The sequence below is a fragment of the Typopeltis vanoorti genome, chromosome 24 (assembly GCF_054136105.1).
Source record: "Typopeltis vanoorti isolate ZY-2024b chromosome 24, IOZ_Tvanoo_1.0, whole genome shotgun sequence".
Classification (NCBI taxonomy): domain Eukaryota; kingdom Metazoa; phylum Arthropoda; class Arachnida; order Uropygi; family Thelyphonidae; genus Typopeltis; species Typopeltis vanoorti.
Window position 1 is genome coordinate 59,802,018 of NC_143572.1, and position 14,844 is coordinate 59,816,861.

Below are 14,844 nucleotides of genomic sequence, written 5' to 3' on the forward strand. Positions count from 1 at the left end.
TTACTGATTAGGGTTCCATGTGGTATCCTATCAAAGGCCTTGGCAAGGTCCAGTAGTATCACTGTAAACCCATTACCCCTATCCAGTTCAGCCGTCACTGTGTTATAAAACGTGAGCAAGTTACTGAGGCATGATCTACCCTTCACAAAACCATGTTGTCCCCCATACAATATCCCATTTTCATCTATCCAATCCTGTATTCTTTTCTTGACTAATTTCTCTAAGACCTTGACAATGATTCCTGATATGCTAATCGGTCGGTAATTTACAACAGCAGTCTTGGAACCACCTTTATGCAGTGGAACTATTTTCCCCTCTTTCCACCCGCTCGGGACTAACCCAGACCCGAGACTCAAATTAAACAAAATGGTCAAGGGTACTGACAATTCTTTAGCTGCTTCTCGTACAACACGAGCTGGTATACCATCCAATCCCACAGATGTATTGACATTGAGGTTATGTAATAGACTACTCACCTCCACTTCATTAACCACAATTCCTGTATAATCTACTGGTTTATTTGTTTCTGCAATGTCACCACCTGGATGATATACTTTTGCAAAGTGCTCACTCAGTAACTCAACTATCTCAACTGATTCAGTTACCTCCCTACCATCAGCATGGGTAAAGGATTAAAATAAGAATATAATTTCATTCAAGTATAATATATCCTGGAAATGTCTAGTCCAATATCACAGGTTTCTCCAAACATTTTTATGGTGTGCCCCCAATGTTGAGTGATATAGGTGAGGATCTGGTGTGGATCTTAATTGGCAGAATCTATATTGGTGGTCAGTGATGAGTTGACAATTTTTGAGCTGTTGAAAAAGTGGACTGATGACTTTCTCCAATACTTTGGATAGTATTGATGTGAGAACAATTGGCCTGTAGTTAGATGGTACACATTTATAACTTTTCTTCTTCCCTTTTTTTTTTTTTTTTTTTTTTTTTTTTTTTTTTTTTTTTTTGAAATTGACTGCTTGTGCGGTTGCTCCCATGCTTTTGGCTGGATGCTAGCTGAGTATAATCTATATTGGTGGTCTAAAGGAGAAAAGAACAGGCATTAGTTCAGAAGCACAGCTTTTAAGCACAATTGGCAGAATATCATCAGGATCAGATATTTTTGGTATCAAGGTTGTTCAAGATTCTTCTGATAGAAGGCCACAGGAGGCATGTGATGCAATGTTCCAGGTGAAGTTGAAAGAATATAACTTTGTCATCTATGCAGGAGTTATGAGATGAATGGTTCTAGCCAGTCATCTTTAAGTGATGTTGCAATACTGACATCTGGGTGAGAGACAGTTAGGCCAAAATTGCACCTGACATTATATTGCAGGAGACCAAAAGGCATGTCTGTCACTGGTATAGGTCAACAGTTTTTTTTACTTTCAGTCCTTTCAAAGTCAGGCTTAGCACTTCTAATGATTGTTTTGCAAATTTTGCAAGCTTCAGCATAGGCTGTTATGAAGCTAGAAATGTTCTGAAGTGACTTATGTTTTTTTCCCTTGGGTTGCCCTGGCACATACTTTGGAAGACCGTGGCTTGGATACTGGGCAGAATTTTGAACTGAGTGGGGAATGAAGATCTTCATTCTTAACACAGTGTTGTCTTATCACTTTTTTATATCCCAATCAATACCTAGTATTGATATACTAGTAATACCTGAATTTCATTATCTGTTCTGTTATCTTCTTTGATCCAATTTGTATTTTACTGATTTGGGAGAAAATGGGTTTGCATTTTGATTTTTTTATAATTATACTCTGTTTCTATGTCTAATGAAAATTATTATTTGCTCTCTCATTAATAATCCATAATTTGTACTGATGGTTGTAATAATTGCTTCCACTGAATGGAAGCAATTATGAGTAGGCAATGTGGAGAAATAAAAAGATGAGTAAAAAAAATAAACATCTTTATTACACAGTTAAATTTACAAATAAAATTGAAAACAAAAGTAGTAATAATTTAAATAATTAGAAAAATAAAAGAACTACAAATCAAAATAAAAATAAAAAACTATTAAAACAATTGTCAAATATTCCTTGCAGAGAGCTAATATACACATTGTGCCCATTAAGTAATGAAGCAACAGTTACTATATCAAAACAAAGAACTATATTTGGAATTGTCAATTACACAGATTCAGAATAATTTCCCTCCAACTCCACACAATGTTTACATCTGTCTTACAGGTGTTCGAAGGCATGGTGGAAGTCCTAATGGGAACCTTCTTCACTGTCTGGGCCACACTATGTTGGATATCCTCAATGTCGTTGAAGTGCTCCCCCTTCAAGGCACACTTCGTCTTTGGGAAGAGGAAACACTCTGTGGTAGCAAATGGGGAGGTGCATTGTTGTGCAACAGAAACCAATTGTTGTTGCAGAACAGTTCTTTCCTGACACGTCGCATATGAGTGTACAGACTTTGCATTACTCCTAAATAATATTGATAGGTCACTGTGGTTCCCTCAGGATCAAATTTGCAGGAGCATCAAAATTACAATGATCATTGTCTTTACGTGATTTTCGCAACCTGACTTTCTTCTGCTGAGGAGATGTTTCATGCCATTCCATGCTCTGGTGTTTCATTTCTGGGTCAAACTGAAAAACAGCAACCTTTATCGTAGGTGACAATTCTTTGCAACACATCACAATCTTGATCAACAGCATGGATGAAATATGACGACATGTAACCTGATGTCTTCTCTCTCTGTTCATGTCAACGTGTGCCGCACAAACCCCGAACAAATTTTCTTCTTGTGCAAATTTTTTTCTAAGATTAATCTGACCATTTCCTTACTGACACAAAGCTGTACAGAGAGTAGCCTAGTGGTTATTTGCCTGTCATGGGCAACAATTTCCATAGCTTTCGCCACATTTTCATTTGTCCATGCAGAAACTGGCCATTTCCAACAGCATAGTTGCATGGTCCAGGGATACCCTCCCCTCTTTAAACATTGAAAACCAGGAGAACACCTGTGCACGGCTCAGACAGTCATCACTGTAAACTTTTTTTGGTCTTTGTACACTTCTGGAGCAGTTTTCCTAATTTACAGTAAAATTTTATCACAGCTCTTTGCTCCATGATGCAACTTCTGACACACTCCACTCACACACACTTACTTTAATGTAATATAATAAATTTAACTTTCAACTTACTTCAATGATTGCCACATGGAAACTGCTGCATTACCCAACTTGAAAATTGCACCTGTGATTACAACACACTCTAGCTGTCAAAACTATAAACATGTTTGTTACTTTTATTCAAAGGGCTGTCCTGTAAAAAATCAATCTCATTACTTAATGTGTATATCTAGCCCTCCCAGTATCAAAGCTATGATTGGTGTGCTTCAGAAATATCCTGCAAAGTGTGTCAGTACCTCTCTTCTAGATTATCACATGTCATTTGATAATCTGAGCAGGGAGGGAGGTTGAAATAAATGTAACTATCATAGACTTGAATAGCACTACTGTAAAAACACCTAAAAATAAAGCTGACCTCTGGCATTATTTTTTTTTCTCCTTCTGCAGCCTGTACAGATAACCAATGCAAGTCACCTCCATACCATATCAAGAACATTGCATGGCATGCTTCCTTTGGCCTTAAAAAGTCATAGAAGAGTCCTAAATAGGCTAGATTAAAAAAAAAAAAAAAGTTCCTTGCATTGACAGTATTCTCCTCTTTTTTCAGTTGTACTTGTAGATTATAGTTACCTGAGATGTTTCTCATAGCATGGAGTAAGTAAATGGGCTGAACCATATTCAGCCCATTTTAAAAAAAAGAAAAAAAATGGGAGACGAAAGTGTGCTATCAGGCCATAAACCTATTGCTCTCACCTAAGTATCTTTAAAATGATGGAAAAAGTCATCATTTATTATTTATGATGAAGAGACCAGTTAATCAACGACCACACTATAATTCCACCACTCAAGTTCCAGAGACCCGAATAGCATGGTTATTTGTTTTCAATTACTCTGACACATCCTTGGAAAGGTTTGGAGAAACACCTATGTCTGTTGCACTTTTGCACTTGATATTTCTAGGGTATTTGATAGAAGAATCTCAGCAAATTGACATCTTATGATCTATTTTCTGCCCTTTTTAACTGGATACTAGTTTTCTCTCTAGTTCACTGTATGTAATGGCAGATATTGCTCTCTTCAGATTTCTCAACCAATGCAGATACACCTTAGGTCTATGTTATATCACTTGTTCTCTTTTTCCTGAATGACTTCTCTCACTGACCCTCAAACCTTATCCATAGTTTTATTGATGATATCATGCCATTCTTCTTACTCATTTAACAGTTATTGCAGTGCTGAGACATTCCATGCTTAAAACTTTTCTATGTGCCTTAAATACTAATCTTCATACCATTGTGCAGTGGAGTGATGACCACTTTCAATATTTCTCAAACACAATGCTATGTACAGATATAATTAGCTGTTTTGTGGTTATTCATAAGTGCTCCATGGTATTAAAAACACATTAAGAGAAAATATATATTATATTCCTTCAAATTGCCCCATTTCTGTTCCTTTGATTTGGTGAAAAACTTATTATGCCAAGTAAAATAGCTTTATAGTGAATTTAATTAAAAAAAACAGGGACACCCTTTGTTTGGGAAGTCCTATCTCACCAGCCTTAGCTGATTATTTTATGGAGCATGAAGAGAAACAGCTCTTTGACACTATATTTCCTCACCCTCCTATATGGTTATTTGCAGTCTAGTCTCACTCTGAGTCAGAATTACTTCAGTTCTTAGAAAAAATAAACTCCTTGCACTCATGTATCAAGTTCACTTTTGAACATGATTCCAATGACCACCACCCTTGTTAGATGTCTTAATAATTCGAAATCCCACAGGTTATGTTGAATTTTTAGTTTATCACAAGCTGACCTTTTCTGGCAAATACATTCACGAATCCTCCCACCATCATTCATCATAAAAGATGGTATAATCAAGAATCTTGTACATAGCACTCATACATATGGGAGGATACAATCTGCTCTTCTGATTCCCTTTTGTTAGATGAACTGAATAAAATTAATAGTAAATACCATTCAAAAAAGTATTCATGATTATAATCCTTATACCAGACTACAATCTAATGTGAAAAGAATTTCAATTACTTACCCTAAAGGAACCTTGGAACAAATAGCATGGGTTAATCATAAATTTAATCTATATACTTCTTTCAAACCAGAGTGAAAACTGTCTTCTAAGGATACAATCTCTTTCCTTACCAGGTGTCTATCAAGTACCCTGCTCATGTTGTCTTGGCTCTTTTGAACAGACTAACTGTTCTGCCCTGATTAGAATTGAAAAACATCAAGACTATACTTTTTTGGAATCTGACAAGTCTGGCATTGCCTCTCATGCTATTGACACTAGGCACAGAGCTATTTAGAACCAAACAAAACTTCTTCATTTCAGCAAATTCAAATTTAATCTTGTTTTCCTTGAAATGTGAAACGCTATGAAATCATTCAAACCTCAACCTGTCAGATGTTGCATGCCAATCTCTAGGTTTTGGGAAGCAATCACTATTAATTGTTTATAATTTTTTAATTAATAATTATTTAAAGTTATTTTTTATCTATGCAACTTTTTACAATTTCTCCTTTGAACTCTAATAGTGTAAGCTGCGACTGAAATATACTGGAGTTTTTGAATAAAGTTGTATATATTTTTTGTTGCATGTGCATGCCATGAAAGTTATTTAAATAAGCATTCTCTCTCTCTTTTTTTTTTTAATGCGTCTCTTGCTTTAAAATATTACTCATTTACTCATTACATATTACTCCAATGCAATTAATTCTCCTAAGTATGGATGCACTCACAACATAGCTTCCTTCAGAGGCAAATCTGTATTTGAGTCCAAGGCTCAAAATTCAAGTCTAAAAAAATTATTTTCTTTGACAAACTAAAAAATTTCTTTTTTGAAATTAACTTTTTTCTGAAAATAATTTAATTATATGCTAATTTGCTTACTAACTTACTTAAATGCAACACAAAAATTTAAAAGAAAGACCCGAGTAAAAAGCAAATACAATACAACTGTTTATACTTGTCACAATAAGGTTACCTTAGACCTGTTCAACAATACTTAGAAAATGAGTATAGGATGAAAACAAAACAGTGAATTATAAAGCATTCATCCTATATAGTGAAAGTTTGTTTGCAAACCATTTTGAAGATTTGCCTTGCTTTAAAGATGTGCTCAAACACATGAAGTTTTATTTTGTTGTTGAAAGGCTTGTTCATTTGTATTGATATTTCATTATAATAAATATCACTCTTTAATAATTATTAGTATTAACTTCCAAGCCTGCATGGGCTCAGAAGACTCTTTGCGAGAAGTTGTGCACTCACAAATCATAATTATTGTACCATGCCTTGAAAGCATTCGGTGTTAATTCACCCCTTTCATGCGAAAAATTTCCTTTTCACTTCCTTACATGACCTTTGTACAATTCCTAGGGTTGGCATCTCATCATTTTTTCATTGCCCGTTACTTACCCTGTGCAATAATTCCCCTGCACCTATCTGATAGGCCTCTCATCAACTTATGTTTTAGTTATATTACCTTAGCAATATAAGCTATGTAAACCACATTCCCTCAGTCTCTCCTCATACTTACCATTTAAGAATCCAGAGGCAGTCTTAGTTATTAACCTTTGTGTGCTCTCTCTCCCTCTCCCTCCAATGTTTCATTATTGCCAATGTAGTAATATGATCAGAACTGCATACAGAAGTCCTGATTAGTGCCTTATATAGTGGAAATATTAACCTTCTTATCCATACTTATCAGAGTTCTTTGCATTGTAGCCACAATTTTCTCAGTAAACTTTATAACTTTTATTGTGTGTTCCCTGAACTTTGGTTCCCTGTCACCAGATTACTCATTGCCTCCTGAAGCAAATTGTTTCATGTATGATAAACCTCATTCTTCTTTGACCAAATGCATAACTTTACACTTAGAATCCAAGTGGCATTCCCATTTTTCAGATCAAAGCACCAACTTATTCAAATTCTCTTGCAACAACATTCCAGAACTTCCTTATATTGCTCTTCTTAATTTAGTATTATCAGCAAACAAATGAATATCTTCTCTCACACCTTGAACTATCATCAGTATAGAAACAAAACAACAGTTGTCCCAGAGTAGAACCCTGCAGTACCCTATTCAGGTTACAAAAATTATTGTAATTTATTTTTAATAAACTTTTATTAAAGTTGATATATATGTATATCTGCAACATGCAGACTAAAAGAATAAAAATTGCAGCTGCCAGCTATTCTCTCTCTCTCACATACGTGTGTGTGTGTGTGTGTGTGTGTGCGTGTGTGTGTGCGTGCACGTGTGCTAGCTTAAACTTTCTTAACTTTGATCTTAAATTTTAAATATCAAGAAAATTAACACTTTTATTAACTGAATGTTAGTTCTGTGATAACTTTTAAATCACCAGTCATGAATGTGTTGAAATATAAAAAAGTGAAAGAAGGTTAGACATATTCTAAATTAAAGTTGTATGGTGTTAGAATTGCAGATATGTCAATAAACAGCATTTATTAATAAAAGTAAGCAAGATATATTCAAAATCCAAATTTAATATTATGTATAGTTTTTGAATTGTAGATATGATGATAAACCAAGCATTATTAATAAACATAAACAAGAAGTACAAGTAGTAAAAATTGGCAAAATTCTTGTGTGTGTGTGTGTGTGTGTGTGTTAATTTGATAAAGAAATGGATTTAATTCCGCATTCCTCCTCTCTTCTTATCATGTCTGTCCTCCCTTAATAAATGAACCTGTCAACTAGCTGTTGGCTATAATTTTTGGTTTCACTGCATCTGCCAATGCTAGAAAACTCTTCCGATTTATTTCTGATGCTTCTGGCATTAGTATGTGTGTGTGACAGCCAACATAGAAACTTGGACTGGTAGTTCAGTGAAGTCTTAAAACAAGACCAGTTCAGGCAGGATGGCAGTGTTTTAACCCTGCCATGCTATCTGACTGTTTTAGCAATACCTGAATAATGTTTTAGCAAGTTATTCTCATATTTGGGGTGGGGGTTAGACACACTTAAGAATCAGAGTTGGATAACTGAGAAGAAATATCCACATAGCCTGTAAGGTACATACATCCACTCAGGGCTTCTGACCTAATGTTCAGTCTTCACCAATACAGCAATCCCTCGATTAATGTGCCTAATGTGTTCTTTAAAACAGGCACATTAATCGAAAACACACTAACCAAATATAACCTATGAAAAAAAGTATAATTTGTTCCTCAAATTTCTTTTTTGATCCTTAATTTTTTTATGAAAGAATTAGGGTATATCTCGGGGCCTAGTTAAAGGAAAACCATGAAGCTGAAAGACAATAAAACATATTTAGAATATAAATTTATTCTACTTCTTAACAAAGAATTGAGCTAATGTAGTTTGGCTGCATTGTGTTTCTTTTTTGTCATACAACTGACTATTGCCCTGTTGCCTCTTCTACTGCTTCTCTTTTCATCTGGGTCAGTCTCTAAGCATTGCTGCTTAAAAACTTCGATTGTACAAAAAATATTTTCAAATTGTTTCTGTGAAATCTCTTTGGGCTTATCAGTGATTAAATTTTCTTCACATTCTTCAGGATTTTCCTGCTGTGCATCTGAATTTAGCAGGTTGGAATCGCTCATTTTCTCAGAATGAGATGATTTGCACAATGTGCAAGAATGTACTCTCAAACAGCTCGCATATTGTCAGCAGTAATTTCATTCGACTTTATAACCAGGCTAAGATTTCTCTGATTTGGCCAGAAAAGTCTTGGAAGGCATTTGCTTCCAAAAAATGGCCGGTTTCATCAACATTAAATATTTGTTGATCATAATAGCCCCCTTCTTTCACAGTTTTCTTCAAAATATCTGGATAATTGCGGCCACCTCCTTATCTGCACTTGCAGCTTCGCCTGTTATTAGAACATTATGTAAGCTATTTTTCTTTTTGAAATGCTCAAACTACCCAGCTAACATGGAATTCTTCTTCTTTACCATCATTGATATCCTTTTTTTCAAGGTTGCAAAGAGACAGTGCATTTGATTTAATAAGGTCAGTGCTTAACTGGATCTGTTTTTGTTTACAATCTTCGATCCATGTAGAAAGAAGTCTCTCTCTCTCATTCAGTCATTTTAATACTTCAATTTTAAGTGCATGCATGATGAACTTGAAGCAACCTTACCCTTCTCTTTGTATTCAGAAGCTTTGCTTAAAATTGCTTTATAGTTGATTCACCCATTTTTGTGTTCTTGTCCTTTCTTTGCTCTCGACTCGCCTTGTTCATTTTTCTTCATAATTTAAAGTTTTTTTTTCAATGAGATTACTTTTTGAATCATTTTTACACTTCCACTTGTTTGCTCACTAATTCTTTTACTCATGATAAAAGGTTGGGAAAATACTTTAGAATGAAAACAAGTAAGGAAAAAATTGCAAAGGAGGCATGAGATATGATCATCAAAATGCTATGTAATTAATTGATGACATAAATGTTGGTGGTAAATTTGGAACATAATGTACATGGAAATAGTGTAGTATGCCATTAAAAATAACTTTGTAAAATGTCTTAAATGGGTAACTAAATTATTTCATCCTCGTGAGTGATTTTTGAAAATAGTTAACCATAAAAAAATGTATAGATAAAAATTTTTTAAAATCTGTAACATTTATGTTTAAGATATATATAGGTGCACTAATTAAATTTGGGTATAGAAAAAAAATTTACACACTAATCGAAAATGCACTAATTGGAGATTAATGCACTATAATGGAGTGCATTAATCGAGGGATTGCTGTAGTCGTATTGGCCAGTAACACACACACAATTAACAGATATATAATATACTAGCATCTTAATGCAAGACAGTTGGAGCATCATCCACTTAAACAAGGCCCACTGTTTTTGTTATGGAACAAGGCAAGCATAAAAAGTCAGTTACTAGAACACATCAGTCAGTATTATTGAATATAGGCACTATTGACATAAGATGTATCTCTGGAAGAGGTGAAGCCAACAGAAGACTTAGAAAAGTGCCATATCAACTTGATTAACGTGACTAATGAGACCCTCCTAAATAATATGTATAAGATGATTTACCAGCAACTGATAAAAAAAAAGTAGTATTTATAGTATTCATTAGTTGACGATAAATTTCACATTTAGTAATGTGGTCAGATAATTATGGTCAAATTTTAAAATTGAAAATTGGACAAAATTTATTTGTGCCCATAATCCCAAAGAAGGTTTTAATGGGAAAGAAATAGTCATTTTTTGCAAGTCATTAGAGAGGGCAGAGAAAGGGGAAAAGCTAGTTCATGTTAGAGATTTAAGCAACAAAATAGGAAATGAATATCAGATATACAGAATGTTCTGGGAAAATTTAAAGAAAAGAACAAAGCAATAACAGTGGTAAGAACCTGCTGTATTCTGTTAAAGACATAAACTAGTTATTATTGATATCATGCTCCAGCATTCAGATGGAGAGAAGAAACAAAAAAAAAAATCTTTGTATTAGAACATGATATTAGCACATCTTTATGTTGAGCAAGAGAATACAGGGAATTTCAAGTAGGAATTGATCACATCTTAGTTTTGATCAGGATAAAAAGTGAGTATTGTATACTAAAAAAAAAAAAAAAAAAAAAAAAAAAAAAAAGAGGGTTTTTAAAAGAATCGGAATTGAGTAGATTTCAGTGATGAATAGTAGATGCCATTGTTGAAAGTTTTTTCACTTAATTATGCTATAAATTAAAGATATCAGAAATTATATTCTTGGTTTCATTCTTTATCCAAGTGTAAGCAAACAAAGTTTACACGTGAAGCGCTGATTGTTTCAGCCAGAGAAAAACCAAGGAAAGAAAAATGAAATCAGAACTTCATGGTGGATTCAAAGTTCAAAGAGCAGTTCTGAAAGTGAAATTGTATTGAAAGTTTTTGGCAAGTTAGTCAGCATATACCATTAAAGAATGCAGAGAAAAATGTAAGAAGCATCTGTAACGGTAGCTAAAAAGGCACTGAAAGCTTTCAAAAGAATATAGAAGATAAAGGAAAGTGATTTCAAAGATGGGGGAATTAGATCATAAAAGTGACAAAAATTGAAAATATTTCTAAATAAGTCTTCGAGAAAGACACTAAATTGATTGACTGCTGTAACAAATTTGGTATAAAAACTAGCTTTAAAAAGACATCTATGGAATTAGATAATAACATGGAAAAGATCAGCTGCATCCTTACTGGAGAACATTCAAGGCTAAAACATTCAACTGTTTGGCCCAATTCACAAAGATATGCTCAAGCATTTAGTAGCAAACTCATAGCTTCTTGGCTGGAGAGTCAGAGATGCTGTCCACACTGACAACTAGCCAAGTAAATATCTTTATTAAATCATATGCTACATATAATAATAATAATATTAAAACATCTAATATATTGAATGTAACTTTATATTAATTTAAGTGAGGTGAGATTTGCAAATTCATATCTTTATTCACTTACAATATGTTTCTTCTCTAGAAACATATTGTAAGTGAATGTTTTCCCACATGCTTTCCCACAGTTATCCACAGAGTGTGGGAAAGCATGATGGTCAGTTCTTTATATATATACGAATATATTTTTGGAGCAGATGTGTTGATTATGAATTCTAAATGATTATTAAACAGAATGAATGCATAATACCAGAACTAATGCACACTAATCTCTTTATTTATTTATTTATTTTTATTATATTATTTCCCATGAAAAGTTAGAAACCTATAGATATAGAAAGTTGTTTGAAGGTAATTTTTGAGTTTGCTGATTAATGTAAAATTGGGTACTGTAATAATTAATCAAGGCCTGTGTAGAGTTGCATGATAATTTAAATAGGCTCACAATATGGGCAATAGACGGCTTCTTCTTTATTGTGGAAAAGTATATGTAAAGCTGAGTCTACATTAATGGAGCTGTATTCCAGGAAATTGATGAAGTTAGGGATTTGTGGATGTTGGTGGTAGGGAGCTGAAGTTTAAAGGAGGAATTGAGAAAGTGGCATAGGATTACTTGGTTATTGAAGAATATACTAACAAGTAGAAATAAGGAAGTTATCATTCCTCTTCATAAGTCTTTGATATGGCTACATCTGGATCACTGTGCATGGGTCTGGTCATCTGGGTTTCTTGGGAATTAAAAAGTAGTGTGAAGGAGTTAGAGATGAGTGGGCCGTGGTATACTCACTATGACGATAGATTGAGGGTTTGTGGGTTGCAGAAATTAATTGATACACAGAAAAGAGGGTATATGATAGAAACATTTAAGTTGCTAAAAATGTTTTTTCCAGCACTTGTTTAGAGGGGCAGAGCAGAACATGGGGTAATCCCTGGAAATTTTGATTTTTTTGACAAAATAGATTTTTTGCTTGGAGAATGGTGAATGAGAGGATTGGTTGTCAGAGTCTATAATGAGTGCTTTGTCAGTGGATACATTCAAGAAGTATAGTGGGTATCATTGCGGACAGTCCAGACCGCCTACTATGTCTTCAGACTCCATGGAGATTCCCATCAAATAATAATAGTAATAGGTCATTTCAAGCATCCAGTGAGTAGGATGATACTCTTGTGGTGGTACCAAAAAATATCTGCTAATCACTGTTACGCAGATTCAAGCCACACTGGAGTTGTAACCCACACCTGTTGGTTGCAAAACAAAAGTGCTCTTCAGGCCACCCAGGATAGAAACAATGGTTATTTATTCATTACACAGTACATTCATCTCTCCCTATACCAGACTTATAAGAATCAGGGGAAAATCATTTGTTATAGTGGAAGGTATTCTATAGTAAATTTCTTGAGAATACATTGGTGCTGTAGGATATTTTTTGATTAGTATTTGTGATAGTGGTTGAGTTCACTATAACAATGTTGCTGCAGTGAGAACTGAGTGAGTAGCACATAATAGGTGTGTGTGGGGGGTCTAAAGGGATGCTGCAATTTGTATATATTAATTTCCAGAAGTATCAGGAACAAGAGGGAGGATTACTGGCATTGGTTAGTGCAACCTCACTAAAAGTTATAGGCATTGGTAAGACTTGGCTAACAGTAGATGATGTAGTTACAGGAATTGAATGTGAAGAGTTTAGTATTTTCAGGGAAGATAGAGAAGATAAGATGGGGGGGGGAGTTACTGCTGATGATAGCAGATGAATTTGCAACCAAAAAGAATAGGAGACAGGCAGAAGGATGGCTATTCATTTGAAGCAATCTAGTGTGAGATTAAGGGCCAGTAAGACAAAATATACAGTTGGTTGTTGCCATAATCCAGTGAGTTCCACAGATGATCTGGAAGACATGCACCAGCAAATTAGTACAATTAGTACAAATTGAGTGATTATTATGGGGGACTTCAACTATGGAGATATAGACCGTAAGGAAGAAAGAACACACGGCAAGAAGGAAATGGAATTTATATACCTACAAAGAGATAATTACTTGTTGTACAATCTCCCAAGTCTTGACTTGGGAGATTGTACAACATGAGGAATATTCTGTCAAGAAGGAATATATGTGAAACTACAAGGCAGGTGATTATGACAAGCTTAGGAAGAAGCTTAAATCTGTGTCATGGCATAAAACACTGCAGGGAAAAGATCTTAGTAGTGCATGGGATATAGTTTAGGGTCACCTAGAGGAAGCAATATTAAATTGTATACCTAAGGTTGAGAAGGGTTAATTAGTAGGAGTTAGATGGATGAGTAATATCATTAAACATGAGCTGTGGAAGAAGAAAATGCTATGGAGGGTATATAAAGAGAAAGGTGATCAGCATGGCAAGTAAGGCAAAATCAGATTACGAGAAGAATCTAGCTGAGCAGGCCAAAGGAAACCTCAAAGCATTCTTTTGTTATGTGGCAAGTAAGAGGAAGAATGACTATGAAGAAGAAGAACCTTAAGCAATGATGATGGTCACGAGGTGACAGAAGCAGATAAACTAGTTGAATTACTGAGGGACCACTTTGCAGAGGTATATCATCCTATTGAGGTTACTGCTTTAACATATGTGATAGACACTAATGTGGGAACAGAGGTGGATGAATTGGAAGTTCTTAGGATATTGCAGAATCTCAATGTAAATACAGCTGTGGGATTAGATGGGATATCAACTTGGGTTTTGCGAGAATATGACAATGCCTCTGACTAGACTGTTTAATTTGTCTCAGCTCTGGTAGAGTTCCAATGGAGTGGAAAGAGGGCAAAATAATTCCCTTGTGTAAGGGAAGTTCTAAGACCGCAGTAGCAAATTATAGACCAATCAGTATCTCAAGTGTGGTGGTAAAAGTACTGGAAAAATTGGTCAAAAAGAAAATTCAACAATGGGTGAATAAAAATTGATATTGTATGAGGGGCAACATGGCTTTGTGAAGGGTCGGTCATGCCTTAGTAATTTACTGTCTTTTAATAATAGAACAACAACAGCAGAATTGGACTCCATGAAGGTGCTTGTACAGTAATAATAATAATTTTTGATAATAGATTTAAAAAAAAAAAAGTAAGGTGCTTGTTTGCAGCATAAAATGTAGCCATAATGCTATATTCATGTTTTATTTGATAATTGCTTTCAGGCCAAGAAGGTGGCATCAGAATATCATGCAGTGACTTCTGTACTTCCATCTATTCATTCCATGGCACTAAAAATTTTTGAAGCTTTAATTTTATGGTAAGATCAGATTTTTGAAATAATTAATAAACGTAGGTAATTCACTGTGAGTAGATTTCCATGAATAAGTTTTACTCGTAAGTTTTTTTTTTTTTTTTT

General features: G+C 34.5%; 1 protein-coding gene across 2 annotated transcripts in view; it reads left to right on the forward strand.

Annotated features, from left to right (window-relative positions):
- Positions 1-14,844, forward strand: part of LOC150093275 (proline-, glutamic acid- and leucine-rich protein 1-like) — a 270,371-nt gene that overhangs the window by 103,360 nt on the left and 152,167 nt on the right. For both annotated transcript variants that reach the window (XM_090413693.1, XM_090413694.1), the window contains one exon: positions 14,651-14,745. In XM_090413693.1, coding sequence (XP_090269819.1) covers positions 14,651-14,745 — 95 coding nt within the window. The remainder of the gene's footprint in view (positions 1-14,650; positions 14,746-14,844) is intronic.